A 23,224-nucleotide genomic window follows, 5' to 3' on the forward strand; every position below is an offset into this window, starting at 1 on the left:
AAAAAAGAAAAATAGTTTTAAATGGCTACCTTCAACGAAACAGTTTCTGTGTTTTCTGTGTTTATTTTCCAACAAGTAATCGAGTGCGACTCCTATTGCGAGATGCTTGCTTTGATTGAAATGTAATTATTTATTACCCAACCAAATTACGCTTATTAACGAAATAGAAATAAAACTTTTATTGCAAAGAGTTTCCATTTCGAAAAGTAGCTGGCGGGCGTTGGGAAAGCGCGATCGTGTTTTGTTTTCCGCGAACGAATTTCGAATATTACTTCGCCGCGTCGCTTCGGCCGGCGTAAACATTTCAAAATTATCTTTTTAGTCAACTTCTAACTGAGAAGTGGTTGTAATTTGGTGTAAAAGTTGTATTGAAGTGTTTGTGAAGATGATGGGATTGTATTCCAGCAGCGCGCTGGGCGGAGTGGAGGTGTTGGAAGGCGGGCTGGTGGGCGGCGAGCTGACGGCCCACGTGCTGTCGGCGCAGGCCGCCGCGCACCACCACCAGCAGCAACAGCAACAAATTGCTCAACAACAAATCAGTAAGTTTACAGAAAAGTTTAACGGCTATAACTTCATCATGTTATGTTATTTTAGTGGGCTCTGTTTTCTGCATTTTGACTCAAAGATGGCCCATTATGCGTGCTATTGTTGACTACATAAGCTTCTTACAGAAGCTCAGAAGCCTCCTGGGGTTTTCTCAGGCTTTGTGGAGCGACCCCATTCCTTTGAGGATATCCGTTATGCTGACACTGCCATGCATTCCAGGATTACATATGGGGGGCAGTTTCTGCATCCAGACAGCCTCTACAGAGTAGGCAGTAAAAACTTGATCATAAAGACCTTGGTTTCACCACTTGATGACAGTAGTCTATAATAATAATAATAACAATAATAAAAAAGTTTATACAAGTTTAATTAGTCTATGCAAACTTATTATTTATTCAAGTTACAAGACTTATTATTTATTTAAAGTTAACTTAATTATTAAGTTCTAAGAAATACTTGCAAAGATATTTATTTTGTTGCAGTTCAATAAATTACAAATTATGTCTCTTGTATAAGTTTTATTTGTTACATAAACAGCCTATATTATGTAGACTTTGTTACATAAACAGCCTATATTATGTAGACCGCTGCTGGGCACAGGCCCCCCTTAATCAAATTAAAATCAAATCAAAATCTTTATTTGTATACAAAAGGGTGTTACATAAAGTTATTACAATCTCTGTATTCAGCCTGTTAGTAGGCATACAAATAGTGGCTTGTTATTTAAGTACTTGATATTAAATTCAAAATTTTATCAGTAGGATTTTTAGCAGAGATGTCAATTTGAAGATAAAGATACATGTATATTACTTAAGATTATTATCCGTTAGGTATTCATGGATGTTATAATAGGCTTCATCAAGTAGGAGTATGCTCCATACTCCACCACCCTGCTCCACTGCGGGTTGGTGTAAGTTTACAGCAAATAGCCGGAACCAATTGCTTGCCATGCCCTCTGAAGCATGGAATCATCTTACTTTTTCAGTCAACCAGGTGATGTTAGGTTGGTTTGGACACGTAGAGCGGATGAAGGATAATAGGATTGCAAAAGCGGTATATAAAGCGAAAGTTGATGGTAGGGCTGGCAGAGGAAGACCGAGAAGGACTTATGATGACCAAATTGGAGATGTCCTTAGAAAAGGTTTAATACGATCTACTCTGAACCGGCGTGCGTGTATGAAGCGATTGATGAATGTGGAGGAAGCAAGAGAAGTGTGTCAGGATCGAAGCAAATGGAATTCTGTAGTCTCTGCTTACCCCGGTGGGAAGTAGGCGTGAGTTTATGTATGTATGTATGTTTTCTTATTTAGTTAGCCTGCTCTTAGTGGTCGGCTGCTCTTCATTATTATTTTCAGCTTATCGGCATGTATGTATGTACTGAACTAAATAAAATATGCAGTTTCTCTTAATTTCTAACATAACGGACAATTGTTATAGATGATAAACTCAACCCTTGCTACCATAATGTTCATCATATCCATTATGCCAATGTCCATTGCCTATTGTGCTTATGTTTTATTTGTATGTTAATGTCCTTTATATATGTTGTTGTGCAATAAAGTATTATTGATTGATTGATTGATTGATCCATCACAGGACTTGAGAATTGTGGAATAGGGCATGAAGGAAACAATTATTATTTCTTTCTCTCTCTCTCTATTTAAGAGCTGCGCTCTTGTCGGTGGAGTAATCGCCATTCCTCTCTTCTTCCCGCCAAAACCTTCACCTCCCGATACGACACGACCTGCACCTTCTCTTTTATTTGTTTCATAAATGTTATCCTAGGTCTACCCCTTCCTCTCTTCCCTTCAATTTTTCCTTCTATAATATTTGTTATAAATGAATCGTGTCGTATCAGGTGGCCAATCATATTTCCTCTCCAGTTCTCTATAGTCTTCAATATGGTTCATTATTTCTTTACCTTTGTTTATTTAAAAACGTTTTATAATTTTCTATGTTTTCCCCGCCATTTCCCTGTCATTCCGCAATCATCTCTCTCGCTCACTCGTCGCTCTCTCTTTCACAACAGTAGCTGCAAACTGTCTCCCTACATGTGGCTCTGCCCACCCCATTAATAATAATAAATAAAATAATAAAAAAGTTTATTTAGGTAAAATCTACGACACACATATACATTTACAACATTAAAATATACACACATTAACATTAATATTTAGGCCATTTGGGATTACGGGTGTGAGTTTTATATGCCTTTTATGATATTCATTATACATACATACATAAACTCACACCTATTTCCCACCGGGGTAAGCAGAGACTATAGAATTCCATTTGCTTCGATCCTGACACACATTATACTGATTTTCATTATATTTATAATAAAACATTATGGCATAAGCCTAAGCGAAATAGAACAAACAAATCAACTTAAACATAGCTCAACCGTTCTTCGCAGAAACGTCACCCTCTTCGGGGCGCTCCACCCCGGTCCCCCAGGCCTCCAACCCTGGGACGACATCGCCGTCTCCGAGCAAGCTGTTCGTCGGGGGCCTGAGCTGGCAGACGAGCTCGGAGAAGCTCCGGGAGTACTTCGCAATGTTCGGAGCGGTTACCGACGTGTTGATCATGAAGGACCCAGTAACACAGGTTAGTGGAGCATGGTGGTGGGGATGGGTTTGTGCTGGGGAGATGATGGATACAAAAGAGTTTTTAACAAGCACTTTATCAATCAGAAGATGTGAGTCGCGTAAGATTATTTTAAATAGAAATACAAAATACTTTATTTTTTTTGGTTATGGCAATGGGTCGCTTAGGAATACGACCATTCTGCCAGTGTCGAAGTGATCAGAAAACAAACTGGAAAAATTTGACAGGTTGAAAAATTTTAAACTGTAGGTAGAGAGCAAAACCACGAGTTAACCAGCAACAAGACAAAACAGGACGTCACAAAACGTAACGCGCCGCGAGTTATATCGACGGTTTTGACCCAGCGAATGCTGTCTACGTGGATAGACTTTGTACTGCTATTGGTCGGTTGCCGTGCCGCGAGAGTTGGCGTCTACAGGAATGTGTGTTTGTTTTTTCTTTGACTGTGACGAGAAAACAACTTCTGTACCAATTTACCCCTCCGGACTCGTGGTCACACCAGGTTGTCACACCAGTATGACAAACAGGATTTTTTTTCTTGTTTGTCACACCGCTAATAATACAACACCTTTTATCCTGACTTGTCATTATAAGTAGTGCTGTGTTTATCGGTGTATAAATTAAAATTGATTTTATTTACGAAATTATACTTTAACAGAAACTTATCGCTATCGGGTCGATTAATTCTTTCAAACATTTTTCCTCTCAGACGACGCCTTGAGCCGAGGTTCGCGCCCAATTGGGCACCCTCAGGCCTGTTGTCTTAAATGTTGTACCGGGTGAGAGCCTTCAGCGCTCCCCATTTGTCCGGCCAAGTAGTTAATGCGATAATATGACTTATTATCAAATCAAACAAAAAATCTGGTAATTATGGAAACATCCATTAGGTCGCCAGGGATAGAAGATAGGAATAAACAAAAAGAATGTGCTATTAAACATAATTAATCTCTTTGCACAAATATAATGCCTTATGGCAAATATCTATATATTTTTTATCATAGGGATATTCTCCACACTAACAATGGTGTGATAAAAGGTGTTGTATTGTTAGCGGTGTGACAAACAAGAATAAAATACCTGTTTGTCATACTGGTGTGACAACCTGGTGTGACCACGAGTCCGGAGAGCAAATTACATTAAGAACTTTACAAATCTACTTACAATGTTAACTTACTCAAAGTATGAGACGCATCATCTGATTAAAATGAATAGGTAAACCAATAAAACTTTCAAATACTATTTTTATGGTCACAAGTATTTGATCATCTCCACAGCATTATTACTTTATTTATTTTTATTATATTTTATATTTGTATTGTAAACAAGACATGTTTTAAATAAAATCTTGCTTACAAATGCTTTTACAACAAAATTATTCTTAAGCATAAAAAAACATAATAATATATTTTATCAATTATTATCATTATTTATCATATTTAAGAGTACAAGGGGAATGCTACACGCACTTTAGTTAGGCATTTCAGCTATAATCGACCTTTATACATATAAGAATTGCCTAATGTTAATTATGTTTGCATTCGTAGTATGGCATATGCGGCTTATATCGCGGGGTTCGTGCACTGAACGCAGACAGCTTATCTACGGTCACGAGCATTAATATGTATACACTTTGGTACCATTTCACATTAACTTTTTTGACTTTAAATGTAAGTCTCACTAAATGTCAAATATGTTAGTGCGACAGAGTCCTAAAGTGGGTACATTATATTGTTCATGACTGTACATAGACAGCATAATGTTTGAAGCCTTACCAGGCGCGAATCAGCGCTCCCGATTTGTCTGACCAAGTAGTTAATACCATTTGCGGTATATCTACAATCTTCTATCTGGTGTCAGGGTTACTATTGAGCCGCCAAAAGCCCCTGACATGGCTCATGCAACGACTACTTACATCAGTAAGTAGTAACCGGGACCAACGGCTTAACGTGCCTTCCGGAGCACGGATCGTCTTACTTTCGGACAGTCTGGTGATCAGCCAGTACTGTCTTAACCAAACTAGGGATTACAAAGTGATTTTTGTGACATGTTCCCACCGGGATTTGAATTGGGGACCTCCGGATCGTGAGGCTAACGCTCAACCACTGGACCACGCAGGCCGTTGCATGTACCATACTATATAAATACGGGGTTTAGTGTTTGTGGCATTCCCTGACAAGGATAAATCAATTATGGACTTTTGAGACACGACTCTTGTCTGACTATGTAAAAAAAAATTGACGTATGTGTCTATGAGCGCTATTACATCTGTCAAACACGCACCGACAAAATCTGTACCGACGAAGTTTAGAAAAATCGACCTTATACTTCACTACAATCATAATTTGAACGGGTAATATTCTGTTTGCCATAAAACCGTGGTTTGTGATCAATCTTTTGACCAACAGTGGTGCTAATTCCTGTAAATACCATCTAATTTTATTTTAAGTTATATCTGTCATTTTCTTATCCGCCGAAAAGGAAAGGGACGGGTAATCGACAAGCATAAAATTTATGGAACACACGTCAATTTTAAGCACAAATCTAAACCAACCGTCTAAAAATTTTACATCCGCCAATAACCCGACACAGTTAAGTAGACAGCGCGTCAAACGGATTGCATACCAGCGACGTACGTTTTGATTCGCCCGGGTTATTCATTCATTTACTCATTCTTCCTAAAATTTAGAGCTGTGAATCATCCGTCCCTTTCCTTTTCGACGGATATGAAAATGACGGATATAACTTAAAATAAAATTAGGCGGTGTCTACAGGAATCGGGGCCATTATATGACTATAACGATCACAGTGTCACACACCGGACACTTCATACAAAACACTTCATTTTACACAGACACTACACATTGTCATTATCGTACAGTCACGAGCAATATCATGTACCTTAGAACCCTGTCGCACTATCGTATTTGACAGTTAATGAGAATTACGGTTTAATTTGTCAAAAAAGGTAATGTGACGTGGTTTCAAAGTGTATATGTCGTGGCCAGATCATAGAATTGACCATTTCATGAAATTATCGACCATTTCATGAAATGGTCGTATTTCATGAAATGGCCAACTTCAACTGACCATATCGTTTAAACGTCAGCGTTTAATGATATTTCCATCCACGTTTGGCCATATCATTAATGTAGGGTGTCCATGATAAGTGGTGTAATAAAAACGCGAAATAAGGTAGGAAATAATGTATTACTCTAGTACAAAGTACAAAAATGTTTAAAAGTCAATTAAAAATTAAAAAGTCATTTTCGATTAACGGAGTGTTGATGTAGTTGACATATACGCCGTAACTGCATCTCGCTTTGAAGTCGTCGTCATATTTTTTGACACTATTTCATGCCATTGGTCATCATTCAGTATACTTTTCGTGTGTAAGATAAACATACTGGCGGCGTAGGGGTGGCCCAAGGGCCACCCCCGCCGCACCCTAACCTACTGTTATGCCTTGTAAAAATTATAAAAAAAAGGATTATGATAATTTAAATTATGACAAAAACATTTATGCGTTTTAATAGAATCCTGTTTCAAGTAGTTAATGCCATCTGCGGCATATCTACAATAAGTCACGTCAAAAAAAGAAACTTTACGGACAGTAGGATCGTCTATATTTTTCTTTTTTAAAATTAATATCTCTTCATTCGCAGTTTTAATTATATCATATTTTGAAATCCAATAATAGTCCATTGATTTACGTAGCGTGGTCACTCGACCTTCATTATTTGCCATATAACCTAAAAATAAAAATAAAGTTGCTGTCTACTGTTAATACGAGTTTTTCTTTTCACCTTAGTGTCAAAACATTGCTTCAATGCACTTTTATCTTGTATTTGCTCATTATTATTCGTATTATTCGCGTTCACACAAGAATAATTATTGTCCGCCGCCATTATGCAAAACATAAACAAAGCGACACCAGCGCCACTACCGGTGGATAATGTTACTATTTTACGATATGATCGCTAACGTTTGGCCATATCATGAAGTAATCATGCATTTAGTTGGTCATATCGTTAAACGTTTTGTGTTCATTGATCTGGCCAAACCACATCATGATGTGGCCAACGAATGTTGTTCTATTTCATGAAATACGACCATTTCATGAAATGGTCGATCATTTCATGAAATGATCAATTCTATGATATGGCCACGATATATACATAATTAAAACACATAATAACGGGTTCTTACCGCGTTTAAATGGGGATATGAGACTCCCGATATTTCGACACTGTTGCAAGTGCCATGATCACGGGATGACTGATGAGATTGGAGTGGAGTAGGTAGATCCATAAGGGTGTTTTAATTATGATAATAACCGCGTAAACTTAAAACAATGTATAAGTGTATACATGTTAGTATTCGTGACCGTACACGCGCATCTGTGTGTGTGACGTCTAAACAAAGACCGAGGGGGTGATGTAAACCTAGCTCAGCCGCTGGTGGGGAGCGGAGAGTTTTCTGGGCGAGTTCGCTCCATCTTAACGAAAACTTTGAGGAATGATTCAGGCCATAATTCTGAATTGATATCAAGTGGAATTTTCCGTCGCAAAAGTATGGAACAGAAAATAATTTAAATAAGCTCTAAAATTTTCATGACTTCTCCGACAGGAAATTCCACTTGATATCGACTCAGAATCATGGTCTGAATCATCCCTTTCAGTATTCGTTACAGTGTCACTAACACCCATACCTACTTGTATGGCTACTGTATGTACTTGTATGGGGTGTAAGTGACATCGTAACGAATACTGAGAGGGATGATTCAGCTGATTATTCTGAGTTAATATCAAGTGGAATTTTCCATCGCAAAAGTATAGAATTAAAAATAATTAAAAAAAAAACTAAAAAAATAACATGAATTTTGCGACGGAAAATTCCACTTGATATTAACTCAGAATCATGGTCTGAATCATCCCTGAGTATTCGTTACGATGTCACTAACACCCGTATAACAGTGTGTGTGTGACAGTGTTTAATAAGGTCGATTTTTCTTTAAATCGTAAGTTATGATTGACGAATGATTGAAATATGTAATATAGCTCTATGATTAATTTAAATGAGAATCTAAACAAGGTTTCGTACATTGGTTTATCTTTTCCCTACCAAAAATATTTTCCGATAAATTACAAAAGGAACGCTGAGTGAATTAAATTAAGAATAATTATGATACTGTGTAATGTTTTGTCTTCTGTGAGACAGCGGTAGGCGCGCCGGAGCCCTATGGTCAGTGTACAGGGATAGGATAATTATAGTCTGTAGGTCGTTGAAGTGTTGCCATATATAAAAAAAATATTTATTCAGTAACTTTTGAGATTGTATTGCCATTTCACTTTTGTCTGTCTTCCCGACTGTATTAACCCTTTCACGAGCAGAGGCCATTGGTCATTGATGGTTTATAATAGATAAAAAATAAACATTAAAAAATAATTGTTGCTTGATATTTGGATCACATTATGTATAGAATTATGTTTCTACCTATATTGCTTCTCTTTATTTTGATCAGAATAATAATGGGTGGAAGATGTGTCTGGGTGTAATAAAAAGGGTCATCATTTATACCCGAAAACAAAGATTAAAGATGCATAAATATGTCTGTTATCCAAGAAAGTAGTAGGTTAAACGGAGGCAAATCTGTACAGAGCCATCATAGGAACATAGCCAGGAAACTCCCTCAGTGTAGCACTCTGACGTACCGAGTGAGAGTGTTCAGCGCTCCACATTTGTCCGGCCAAGTAGTTGAAAGATCCGTTTTAATTAGTGTAGCTCGGTGAGGTGTTGCTTCTAATTCGCGGGTTGGAAGGTCAGACAGGCAGTTGCTTCTGTAAAAAAAACCGGACCTGTCAAATCTTCAGGTTAGGTAAGCGGATCCTATGAAAAACGGGATAGCGCTAGGGAGAAGACTTACAAAAGTAGAGGTACGAACAAATATATAGTTTTTTTATATATGGCGCACCTTTGGTACATAGTTGGGCTATGGTTGAAGAGTATTTAGGTACACTAAACTCTAGGACGCATGCTAGAATCACTAACATCATAGTCTTGGACTAATTAGTCTATCTATACGATCCTTTTGACGTAAATATTCGCAATCTATGGTAGTCCCCTCTATTTCTTCGAGTTGGTATTGCCAGATGTAAAAAATGAGGGTGGACAAAATGACACCACCTCCTCCTATTTATGCAGTGCAGCATTCTCCATGCTACGTTTTAGGGAGAAATAAGGCAGTGGTTTCCCTCTTGCCTTCCGCCCCGCAGTTCTCTGACTGACGCGAGTGGGATGGCGCCCAGAGCAGTATATTTCAAAGCCGTACTAGGACCCCTGTCCTCCGCCTCTGAATAGTACTGACAGTTACTGCTGCCCTGTCAGGTTCCAGATTACAATCCCTGTGACTTGCCCCTTCCGTCATGCATTGCCGTACCGATGGCTCCATCTCTGCCTGCAACCATTGAGGTCTTCACCAATATCCCTTGGCAAGAGTTCTACGTTATACCCCGTCTGGGTCCCTATGCGAACTCAGCCACCATCTCACTCTGGCCTACTGAATTAAGGCCGGCTATCCACTGACGAGGAGATGGGCAGAGAAGAGCGGAGATGTGCGGATTTGACCAATCACAGCGTTCGAGAGAGCGAAAAACGAAGACGCTCTGTCACTCTCTCCCTCACGGTGATTGGTCGATTCCTGCACATCTCCGCACAGATCCGCGTCAATGGTAACCCAGCCTAAGAGGCGCCCACACTAGCGGCAAGGACGCGCCGTATTATCCTTATTATTATTCTATGAAAATAGGTAAAATATTTGATTTAAAATCTGGCAACACCAACCAACGCCCGAGTCTTAACAGATCATCCACTAGCGTTAGCTACTTCACGGAGACTAGACTAACTAATCGGTAGATAACTAAACTAGAGGCGAACTAATTGGTAGAAGAGTATAACTATATAGTTGACACTTGAGGTATCTACGAGTGACTATCCAAACTTCTGGTAGATTTGAATTTGACTACGCGATAGGGGTTTTGGCTGTTTGTAATTGAGCAGGATTGATTAAAATATGTTGATCATAATCAGTGGAGGCCCCAGGGCGGTGCGAACGTCGAAATCAGCCAAGACGGAACCACCCTGGCTGGCAGTCCCAGATCTACAGGGGAGTAACTGGATTGGGCGCACCTGCCCTGGGAATTAGACCTCTTACGGTGCTGATAAACTTGAGCATTCACTTGTAATGAGCTCGATGGCGCAGCGGTAAACGCGCTCGGTCTGCGATTGTTGAAGTAAAGCAACTTTCGCAAAGGCCGGTCATAGGATGGGTGACCACAAAAAAAAAGTTTTCATCTCGAGCTCCTCCGTGCTTCGGAAGGCACGTTAAGCCGTTGGTCCCGGCTGCATTAGCAGTCGTTAATAACCACCAATCCGCACTGGGCCCGCGTGATGGTTTAAGGCCCGATCTCCCTATCCATCCATATGGAAGGCCCGTGCCCCAGCAGTGGGGACGTTAACGGGCTGATGATGATGAGCATTTGTGCGAATGTTACAATACGAAAACATTTTAGCGAGCATTCTTGCTCATGAAAACGTTCATAGCATTGTTTGGCTCTATGCTTGGCTCGGCTGTTTGTTCAGTTGGACAAATATAAAAACGGCCTCCGTGGTCCAGTGGTTGAGCACGGGCCCACGATCCGGAGGGCCCGGCTTCGAATCCCGGTGGGGGACATATCACAAAAATGAACGTCCGATTTCCACCTCTCAACCCACACGAGAGAAGAATCAGAATCATTTATTCAACGTAATTATCATGGATAATGGATAAACTTGTTGAAAGTCAATGTAACATTTTTGAATTTACGTCATTTCGCAAGGTGTCATGGCTGAGGAGAAGAAATGACAAGAAACTGCAACAGCAACACATCTTTTAAATCAACGAGGGTACATTACAAGTTATAATAACTAGAGGAACACATTCAATACCAGACATTGAAGAAGATTATTATTCTATGAGGAGCTCGGTGGCGCAGCGGTCAACGCGCTCGGTCTGCGATTATTGAAGTTAAGCGACTTTCGCAAAGGCCGGTCATAGGATGGGTGACCACAGAAAAAAAAAGTTTTCATCTCGAGCTCCTTCGTGCTTCGGAAGGCACGTTAAGTCGTTGGTCCCGGCTGTATTAGCAGTCGTTAATAACCACCAATCCGCACTGGGCCCGCGTGGTGGTTTAAGGCCCGATCTCCCTATCCATCCATAGGGAAGGCCCGTGCCCCAGCAGTGGGGACGTTAATGGGTTGGTGATGATGATGATGATTATTCTACGACAATCCTGTTCTTTGACAAACAGCTTCGAAAGGATGTATGTATAACTTGCAAAAGCTTGTTATGTGTACATTCACACGCTCAGATAGTACGCTAGTTAAGATCTAAGCATGTGTAGGTTTGACCCCGTATTGTATAATAGGACTAAACATAGGCGATTTTCACATCTAGAATTTTGAATTGAGTAATATCGATAAAGGTGCTAATTTCAGTATACACCATCTAATGTAATTTTGGGTTATACCTGTCATTTTGTTATTCGCATAATGAAAAGCAAAAGAAAAGAGACAAATGAAAAGGACGAGGGGGGGGGGGGGAGTAGAAAAGGAAACGGACGGGTAATCGAAAAAAATGCACAGGTCAATCTCTCTCTTTATTTAAGAGCTGCGCTCTTGTCGGTGGAGTAATCGCCGTTACTCCATAGATAGGGCGTGTAGAACGGTGGTTGCCCCAATCGTCTTCCGTTCCGCAGTACACCGACCAATTTCTCAATCGGTGATGTTCTAGCTAGAGCCCTACCAGATTCCATTTCCTCAACCAGTACTGATACCGCTGTTGCCCGGCATCAGGGGTGCGCTTTTGAAGTAGCGGCGCCTACTCGCTACGTCACAAGATCGTCACATTCTATAGGTTAGCCCGTCCCAGTGAGCTACCCACTACGTTCTGCTAATCCTGTCGCTGTTTGGTCGGGGACTGCTTATTTTTATATTCGCAGCTAACCATAATATCTGATGGCCGTTCCACTATCCGCCACCTGTGGACCCTTAGATGGCCTACAGCTCAGCCTACTACACAGGCCAATAACCCGACAGAATTAAGTTGACATTACACGTCAAATGGGTTGCATATCAACGAGATGCCTGTCTTATTCGCCCGGGTTATCCATTAATTTTAAAATTAACAGTCGTCAATCATCCGTCTCTTTTCTTTTCGGCGGATAAGAAAATGACGGGTATAAGTTGAAATGAAATTAGGAGGTGTCTGCAGGAATCGGGGCCAATATAGTTTAAAATCTAACTTTATTAATAGTTTTGTGTGGTTATTTCTCGCTTGTCTATTGAATATTATATATTTAACAGACAGTTACATAATTCACGCTTTTAGTCACTATCGGGGTGGGCAGAGCTTCAAAAGTCGCGGCAAGTTTTCTTATGGTCATGTCTACAAGTCTGTGACCTCCGGTACCGGACTTGCACCAATGAGTTGTTAATTTATCTTAAGTGCAGTTTTCGCTGGCTCGACCAAGACGGCGATACGGCTCACCACCTATCGCGTTGGTCTGACAGAAAGCTCGGTGAGGTGTGGGCACTTATTTAATCTAGTGGTGGATGTACCTCTGACTACCCTGTTAGGGATTACAGGCGTGTGATTTTATGGAATTTCTGTCTATGATTTTTAACATAAAGGCTTGTTTCTCTACTTAATGATAATCAATTATTACAGCTATCAGAAATGATGGTTTTGAATGACAGAAAAGGATATAATCATAGGAATGTGCGCCCCGCAGTACAGCAATCGCTTCGACAGCTTCGACCAATATACGCAGCGAATGCTATCTACGTAGATAAACATCGCACGGCTATTGGTCGAAACCCTCGATATAGTCGCCGTTACTGTGCCGCGGGGGCTGCTGTCATTCTTAGCAAGTTACACTTTACTTGATGACATAATAACAATTGCTTAGACAAGTGAGAAAATTGAAAGGAAAATGTATTCTTGAGTTTTTTTCATCTTTTTAAGTACTTAGATAATAAAATGTAGTACATTATTTTAGTACAGTAAGTCCTTGTAAACTCTTGTAGTACTAACTATACCTCATTTAGCTTTTCAAGAAGACGTTTTCCTTTTAAAATAACTATTAAAATATATGTACCTATGGTTTGATTAATTTGACAGAAAGATATTATAATAGTTTTTAAAACGACAAAGATCTTTTGGCACGCGGCAATGAGGTTAAAAACAGCCTATTTCTCCTATCAGGTGTCGCTACTGTTGAGCATTCTCACATTTTGACAGTATTTCCGAACGCATATAACCCGGGTACTTTCAAGGCCAGAGTGAACAGGCACCTTCTGGGCGAGCTCGCTCCATCTTAGGCCTCGTCAATGCCTTCGGGCAAGTCAGTCAAGAGCAAACCCATCAAAGATAAAAAAAAGACACGCAGCAGCACCAACACATCGCTGGCTGGACCGCTACATCGATGTACCCGCCGTTCATTGCGCGCTACACACGCGCTAGTTGTGGTTGCGCGATACCAAAGAAGCAATGAACGATGTGGAAACTTTTAGTTGTCACATATAACATGCTCGTTTTGTGCATATTTCAGTAAATTCTCTATAATAAGAACTCTGTGGTTATTATAAATTAAGAATGTATTTAGATGGTGCATACCAGCGCACTCCTGACGTTCGCGTCATCCAAATGCCACAAGATCAGTCATAGTCAAGAAAATGTATTGGAATGACAGCTGTCAGATTAAGCAAGCTATATTTAAAGTGTTGACAAGAATGCCCAATTTATTTTATGGAGTCAAAAGTGGTTTCGAAATATGCACAGAATTTTATATTAGTAGGATCTTTGGTTCCCGTAGGCGAGGAATGGGTGTGTGTGATGTTATGTTGGTAAGAAAAAATACTTGGGTAGTTTAAATTATAATATTACTTTTTTTGACAGTCTTAATTTATCAATCTCTATTTATTCTCCGTATTTATCTTAAATGCAGTTTTCACTAAGTTGTCTCGATCATTATAGACGGCGATGCGGCTCACCGCCAATCACGTTGGTCTAACAGAAAGCGCGGTGAGCGATGGATGTACCTTTTGACTGCCTCAATCGGGATATAGAGCTTATTTTATGTTATTTTTTGGTCACACTCTTGATATGTAAATCTCTATTTGTTCTCTATGGTACGTTTGCGTACTTTTTAGGGTTTAGAATGTCGAAATGTAAAACGGAACCCCTATAGGATCACAAATAAATAATATGTACCAGAAATCCTTCAAATTCTGTGCACATTTCCCCCACAACTCCTGACCGTTTCTCGTAACTAAATGTATGCCGCGCAGAGATCGCGCGGCTTTGGCTTCATCACGTTCCAGGACGCGTCGTCAGTGGACAAAGTGCTCGCGGTCCCCGTTCACACTCTCGACGGCAAGCGCATCGACCCGAAACACGCCACGCCGAAGTCAGCCCCCCGACCGGCCAAGACCAAGAAGATCTTCGTCGGAGGCGTCGGCCAAGACACTTCAGCTGAAGAGGTCAGAGCTTACTTCTCACAGTTCGGCCTAGTCGAAGACGCTGTCATGCTCATGGACCAGCAAACCAAACGCCACAGGGGCTTCGGCTTCGTCACCTTCCATTCCGAGGAGGCTGTCGAACGGGTCTGCGAGATACACTTCCACACGATAAAGAATAAGAAGGTTGAGTGTAAACGCGCGCAGCCGAAAGAGGCTGTCGCGGCCGCGCCCCTGGCGTTAGGCAAGAGACTTGTCTTGCGCCCGGGCAGAGGGCTCGTGTATGCCACAGCAGGGGGCGTGGGCGCCGTGCCCACGGTGGGGGCGGCGCACGCGTACAGATACGCGCCGTACGCACTGCCGGCGGCGGCCACGGCAGCCACGGCGGCGCTGGTGGCGCCCCCCGCGCCCGCGCCGGCGCCCGCGCTGCCGCAGTTCGGCGCGGCCTACTCCCTCGCCGGCGTCGACATGTCTTCATTTCAGGGCGTCGACTGGGGCGCCATGTACGGCCTCCCCATGTACATCTAAACGGTAAAGAGCAATACGAATTAAAAAGTAAAAAACCCCACCCGCCTACAAGGTTAGGTTGTCGCGAAAGCTTTTTTTCTTCAGCGCTTCGGGCGCGATCAATCGCGAATTGCACATGCCAAGCTCGGATTGGGCGTGTGGTTCTAATTAATACAAGAGATACAAAATATATTGAAAAGCGCAGAGTTATCTTCAAATTAATTATTATGACCAAAGAACATTTTCCCAGTAGAATGAGCAACAAATTCAACTTCACTCCCATGTTCATCTATTTTTATATCCTCAATGCCAATGGGTGGTTCCCATACTGATTGTTGGGACCATCCGTAAATTTTCATATAATTGCTCCAATACTGATGTCAAGGAGGCAACAATCTGATGGAGAGTCTTGCTTCCTATAGATCCCGTTCTTTTCTTCTCTATATGTTCAAAGAAATCGGCTCTAAAAGTATGCTTCCGTTTGCCACTGAAACATGGGGTTGTGGTCACTTGAGTATACACTCCTGTGCACGCCACCACACGCCATCTTTGCGTAATAGTTCATTTTAGGGAACCTTACCTTGGTGTTGTGAACCGAGTCTCCGCACATCCTGAAGGAATCACCCATTTCCTCCCTAGTAAACCACTTCTTTGTTTTTGTTATTTGAGCCAGCACTCCTAGGTCTTCCTTGTATGTTCAAAATATGGAATGGAAGAATATTTGGGGTGCAGTCTCTTGTCCCATGTTACCTGCTATCTCAAATTACATATTTCAGGCTCCAGTAGTATTAGAAGATCCAAGAATTAGTATCAAATCCTTTGTTCATAACCTTAAAAACAAGTGCTGCAAAAGTGGAAGGAAATGTAGGCAACATTTCCTCTGGCATCAAGGTCTTCCTGTGGCATCAAGAGTATTTCTGCAAGGAGAGTTGTTATTGTTGATAGTGTGCCTGTCTTACAGTCATTGGACCTATGCTCTGGATTATGGAGGATCTCCTCTCTGATGGAAAAGAAGTCTCGGGAAGAAGAGACCGGGAAGCTTTTAAGACCTCCTACCTAATTTTTTAACTGGCATTTTATGGCCTAATCTGAGTTCGTTACTTCCTAATGCGTAAACTGAAAACATGTCCAAATGGACCTATCGTCCCATACCAGTTCTCTTTGTCACCAGGAGAGAATTTCTTGTATAGAAGCCCATATTTCTCAGTAACGTCCTCCCATCGGGTTTTTAACGTGGCAGATGGTAGAGAGATGCATGATCATCTGCATCTGACTGTACAGCCTGTAGCAGCAGTCTTCTTCATCATATTAGATTCAGCCAACCCATTACCCCTTTGTCTGGCACTGTTATGAAGTGTAATTTATGACACTCGCTATGTGGTTTACTAGTTGAGATACAATCTGCAACATTTGTTGACATGCCTTCAAATGAATCCTGGATCTTCTTTCCCACGTTCATATACATTTCCAAGATTGCTTTGAGGCAGTTCACCTTCATTGCAGAATCTTAACTCAATCCTAGGTTTACTAGGGTCTTCCAAGGTTTCTCCTGAATCTACTAATTCCCTCATATTTTCTTTTTCTGTCAGCCATTTTTGATTTGATTTTCTCGTATTATATTGTATTAATTGAAATTTGAAAGATAAAAAAGTAAGGATCTGTTCTTACTTATGATGTCCCGATTGATAGCGTTCGCGGCGCTCCGATTAGTTCCTATACTTTTTTAGTTAGGCTCTATCTTGCCACAGTGGCCACAGAGGAATTATCAGTATTTAAAAAGTAGTTAAGATACTTATTGGCTCATTTAATATAATAGGTTAAGTCAATTTTTACTCGACAAGCAATACTGGCCCGGTGCGGGACCCAATCAAAGAATGCGCATTTCTTTTTTTATTAAAAGTTTAATATAAGGCGAAGATCTCAGATAATTTAGTTTGAAAGAAACTAATACTTATTTTCTCTGATTTGTACTACGTAGTAGATAGTGCACGTTCGTTCGCAACATGGAAATATTTATTGTAAGGAGTGTATTTAATGAGACTCACTGGCAGCTGTATAATTTTTTAATAATGGCGCGGACGCTGTGCGACGCCTTTTTGTTCTCAGATCATACGTAATCTCATCAGTATTAAAATTTTGGTGCCATCTTTGTATTGAATGTGCCAAATCGCGCTTTTCGTTGTATCTGTGAGCTTGCTTTGATAGACATTCAAAATAACAGAAGCTGGACTTCTAATAACTTAAAACTTTATTTTTTTCCCATTTGGACCCATCAAAGTAACGAATCGTAGTTCGTTGTGAACTCAATCTGTGCTCTCATTAGCCGAGCGCCCACCAATCAGCGCGCTCACAGATCACGTGATCATAACACCATCATTGTCGCACGGCGCCGCGCTGCTCACAATACTCTTCATACATATCTAACTGAGTGGAAGCAATCTCATTACATAGTCTATGTATGACGTTATTTACTTACGTAGTTATATTTAGTATTACGCTCTGTGGTCGTGGTGGCTTTTGAATGTAGTTTAGAAGCTTGTCTTGCCAGGGGTTATTAACCTGCTGAATAATGGCGTGTCCCTTTCTGGGCGCCAGTTTCGTAGAACCTAAATATTTGATAATTAATATTATAAGTATATATTTAAATAGATTATTATGTCTATTTACAGAGTAAAAATCTCATTTATAATTTATTTAGTACGATATCCTCTTTAATTTCCAATTTGTGATATTTCTTTAAAAATCTCGGTACTTGAGCGTTGAAAAGCCACTGTCGACCGGGCGATATTAGCGTACATTTGATTACTTACTTATAGTTTAGTTACGAAGGGAATGCGAACTAACACCGAGTGTCTCGACAATAAGTAAACGCCGTAGACTTGTCATGCCGCCTGACTTTGCCTGGAAAACGGCCCCGTTCTGGGCGCCAGTATATTAATATATTTTATTTTGAACGTATATTTATACATCTGTTTTGAGACAGGATTCTTATAAATGTAGGCCAAATGACTTAAAATAACCAGTATTTAACCGTCTTTAAAGGTTTTTGATTTGTCAATGTAATATTGGTGTAACGGTATATTCCAAATATGTACTTAAAATATCCAGTTTTTATATACCTACTACAAGTAAATTTAAGCGAGATTTCAATCTGTTCCCAGTGATAAATTCGTGATATTAATTTACAAATTACAATCCCTTCTCTAAACTATTGAGGTTGACAATTGTCTTATGATCTAACTAAACAATAATAAATATACTGAATATACAATAAAGTTCCTTTCTACAAGGTCTATTTTGTATTAACAGCTTTGGTGGTCAACTGAGATCAGTAAAAAAATATAATTCAGCGTTATTAACAATTACATTCTTGTATGGACAAGTAAAACATCTAAATGTGTGTAAAATTGAGTTTATAACCTGGAGAATTAAAAAGGCCACATCGAAGCAATTCATCTAAAAAGGTAATATTGCAATTTGACATTTGCGCATGTAAAAGTAAGTGCGCGATGCAAATAAATGTCAAATAGCAATAATGCTTTCTTAGATGAATTGCTTCGATGTGGCCATTTTAACCCACCTGATTCTTGATGAATCCCAGTTGTCTACAAAAGTGTCAAATGTCACAAAGTGAGCCTGATGGGCTTCTAACTGAGACCACATCTTACCATAAATAAACATATAATCCAGTCCAACAAATAATTGATACACAAAAACAGTTTTGTACTTAAGTTTTTAAAAATCCCAATCTATTGCAATTATGTCCTTATTTTTTCGCTTACTTAGTATTTAGCCATTAGCATAGTTCTCTCGAAAAGCAATACTTAAATTATATTCTGTGATCGAAGGAGTATTAATAAAAGACGATATACGGTTGTGTTTGTGCAATTCCTAGGTTAAGGTCGAAATTTCAGGACTTAGTCCTTTCAGTATTAAAACTTTGTCCTAAAATTTGAGTACTTAGAAAGTAGCGGTAGCTACGGTTGCTAGTGTAAGGGTTCCATGCAGTATTGGCTTTTTCTGACGATAGAACCTTGTCGCAATAATTTGTGGAATTTTCGTAACTACCCGCTTTAATCTAAAGCATTATTTAACTTTGGAATAGGTTGATTCGTTTGCGCAAGTGTGAAAATCGAAAAACTAATGGATAGAACACACTTTGGCAATATTGGGTTCAGCCTATTGGAATTTACCAAAGAAATAATGCATTATCGATGCTTGATATGGAAATGAAAATATTTATAAATATTTATAATAATATTTAAGCTTATATCAAAAGTTACTGTGACAAAGTTCTAACGCCCTGTAGGAATCCTCTATGACAATAAAATTAGCAGCTACATATTTCGCGCGCATTGTGTGGCCGCTTTTTGCGCTACGCAACGCCAGGCAGTGTTAGTGAAATGTGTTTTTTTTTTTTTATTTTATTTTTTAATAATCCAGGCAAAGGCAGGCGTCAAGCGTAGAGCCCAATGCATGCGGTAGATTAGTCGGCATACCCGCCCGCCGACGCACTATGTAACCCTGATGTGTGGAACTACCCTCAAAAATACTAACATTTTTTTCTCGTTAATAAGTTGAATTGCATTCGCTTGTCAATAAGTTAGATAAACTCTGCAGTAGTCAGTCTGCTGATTAGTTGAAATAGACTGCTTAAATTATATATTTAGCGAAAAAATTGTGATTGGTTAGAGTATTTAGTTTATTTATTATAAATATACAAGACTAACAGTTATTAAAAAAAAGAAATTAACATTCTCCTTAAAACCCAACGTTCCTTTACACGCTTTAAACTCGTTTCGTTCCATGCTTTAGTTCTTCCACACATTAGGGCTACCGAATGCTATGACACATGTATACACCTCCTTAAGTATAGCAGTATTAATATAACTAGGTTAGATCCTCCTGAGATTACCGGCGGTGTTGAGTCGAATATAGTGTTGGGACGTCGTGGAATAGTGTTGGGATTATGGCCTAATTAAGGAAAAATTGGGCCGAACAATTTGAGAAAGCGAAGCGTGTACCTAAATTTAATCTAATGTAGCCTACAAGATCCCACTGCTGGGCAAAGGCCTCCCCTTCCTCTTTCCGTTTTTCGCGGTCCTGTGCGTACTCCGGCAAGCATCCAAGTCATCACGCCATCGCGTGTACCTACCTAAAGTAAATTTGATGAAATTAAAAAACCTCGTGACTAACGTAAATTCATAACTAAAATGGTTTTTAATCGATAATAGAAAATAATAAGTAGGTATCTAACAAAAAGTGTAACTTGAAAGTTATGACTTTTATTTTTTTCTTTACTAACTCTTATAGAGGTTATTTCAACCAGAGGGGTTAAAAAGGCCACGGCAAAGCAATTCATCTAACAAGCATTATTTCTGTTTGAGATTTCTTGACATTGCGCACTTTTATATGCGCAAATGTCAATTTGCTGCTTTTTAGATGAATTGCTTATAAGTGGCCTTTTTAACCCCCCAGCTCTCATTTGTCCGGGCAAGTAGTGAAGACCATCCAAGACAAATCAATATTACTCAATTATTTATTAAAATAAAATATACTATTACTCAAATATTTATTAAATTTCTAAACAACATAATATTAATATAATTAACGATTCAAGACTAAAAAAATCCACTCCCAAATGAGATCAGATTTACTACAATAAATTCTTTTTCATTTAATCTAATAGCAGCTACGAAGTTTGATTATAAACGTGTTCGCCACAACGTCGACAAGTAAAATCTTTTATTTCCCAAAACACATTGCCAATACACATAAAATTCGTCGCCTATCAAAGTTCCCTTATTCGCAGATCGAGTTATAAAAACCAAGTTATGGTAACCCACATAGATCTGTTAGGAAACATTGGTTATTTATTAGAAATTTTCAAAGGCAATTTTCGCAATTTTGATTTGTGTTCATAAACTGCGCGCTAGGGGTTGCTTTTCTCAAATAAAATCCTGGCAGACGACACACCGAGCCCAGGTTTCCGCCCAGGCGGCCTTGGGAGCCGTCAGGTACCCATCCTAAGGCATGTTGTCTTAAAGGTTATACCGAGTGAGAGCTCTCAGCCCATTTTGTTCGGCTAAATAGTCAATACCATCTGAGAAGAACTTACTATAGTAGCCACAAAAAATAATGCGATAATGTTTCAAGTACTTAATTTTAAATGCATTCAAAATAACAAGTATATTTTTCGTAAATAATATCAATGAACAGCATAAAAGAAAAACCTTCCAAGTTAAACCAAATTGCCCAATTTAAGGTCTTTGGCGTGCTGCCATCAAGAATCATGTATTTACCTAAATTACTTCCCATTTCTGGTCGACTTACAAGATAGATATGAAAACAAAGCTTTGATATTTATCATGATTTTAGTCCATGTTCCTATATTCGACTCAAACTGACCGCCGTTCACCCAATAATAGACACCTTTTGTATATTAGCATTTTCCAAAATTCTCAGTATTAGTGGTTGATATAATATTAATGTGATGTCTACTAGTAACCTGCAACCGCTTGGTACCTTGCCAGTTGCCAAACCGACGCGAGGCGGTTGCATTAGTAAACTATGTACTTAATTTTTTATATTTTATATGTATGCCTCTGGCTGAGTTCTACTATTGAAAGATCTTGACGGAAATGTGTAAGCGAAATCTCGCGCGTTTGATTAAGAAATTAGTGTTTGGATATACGAGTATTGCGAATCTCAATTTTGAATCTCATAAATTCTACGTTGAAAGATCTATACCGTATGCATGTCAAAAATGTATGCAGCCAATTTTAATTGTGAATTAGGAGCAGTTTTTGGCACAATAGTAGGACTTGGCGCAGAATAACAATATTTATATTTGTCCCTCGAATCACTTACCTTGTACTAGATACACTGGTAACTTGGTTTTGGCTGTCCCCCGTTGTCTTATAGAAGAGATTGATTTTATTTTTAGTTCACAACGGAGGCCGGCTGTAGGCTAGCAGTAGTTTTGTATTTAGTGGACTTAGAGTTTGCCCGTAATGTAATGAAGCACTTAGCATTACCCAATGTGTCATTACATGGATAATATTAGAACAATAAATTGTGTGTTTTATTTCGCCGTAGCTCAAGCGTGGGGTAGATCCTTTTTGCTGGGTTGTGGTTTGTTTCCTACACTATTTTTTCTTCATAGATAGTTTGCACGTTATATTGTGTTTTGAACAGTAGACTTTGCGTGTGAAATGGACTTTCCGCAAAAATGTTTGCCCCACGTCGGGCGCCAATCCTTTTTGTAAGTATGGGGGGTGGGGCCTCGCTTGGAGACTTCTGTTGGTAAGTCGGTGACGTAGAGCTCTTGAGGCATGCGTATTATCATAGTGTAGTATATAAAAGCGTCTTCTCGTGACTAACACAGATCCCACTCAACTCAGATAGGCATAAGGCATGGTTGGCATGGACTTATACATACGTAAAATATTAAAAGTATCTTCCATTCTCACTGTCAATTCCCAAGGCGTTAGCCACACGTTGGTTGTGAAACGTGCTATTAAAATATTTCTTTTGAAGTTAAAAACTGTATTTTAATTTTGAAAGGAATATTAGTTACGTAGACACGTAGTGTAGCCATGTAGTGAAGCTTCGCTTGAGGCCTACAGTCTTCCTGGTTTTTGAACTAAACTAAAATTGTTTTGCCAAATTCTAGGCCAAATTTAAAGCCAAATCTTCTAATTCTTTGCTCAATTAACACGGCTAGTTTCTTAAATACACCTTTAAAATAAAACCAGGAGATAAATGATCAATTAGATAGTCAATTGGTCGCCATCTTGTGGTTGTAAGTTCAAGATGGCGGACGCGGGGCGAGCACAAGAACACAGTACACATTATGCCAAATATCTGCTAAATCACACCCGAGTAGCATAAGGTCGTGACAATAATCTGAAGGGACGTTGCCAACTAAGACGCTATAATATTTAATACTTCGTTGCCATAAAAACGATATACATTCCTCTCTAGTCATTTTAATTAGTTTCTTTACAAA

General features: G+C 39.5%; 1 protein-coding gene across 1 annotated transcript; it reads left to right on the top strand.

Annotated features, from left to right (window-relative positions):
• The first annotated feature begins 385 nt into the window (after positions 1 to 385).
• LOC126381651 (RNA-binding protein Musashi homolog Rbp6-like) lies at positions 386 to 23,208 on the top strand. The gene is made up of 3 exons (XM_050031106.1): positions 386 to 539; positions 2,963 to 3,153; positions 14,539 to 23,208. Exons 1-3 carry the CDS (start codon positions 386 to 388, stop codon positions 15,232 to 15,234), a joined length of 1,041 nt encoding a protein of 346 aa, XP_049887063.1. The 3' UTR covers positions 15,235 to 23,208.
• Positions 23,209 to 23,224: the final 16 nt, after the last annotated feature.

Source organism: Pectinophora gossypiella, unplaced genomic scaffold (genome assembly GCF_024362695.1).
Source record: "Pectinophora gossypiella unplaced genomic scaffold, ilPecGoss1.1 Pgos_74, whole genome shotgun sequence".
Classification (NCBI taxonomy): domain Eukaryota; kingdom Metazoa; phylum Arthropoda; class Insecta; order Lepidoptera; family Gelechiidae; genus Pectinophora; species Pectinophora gossypiella.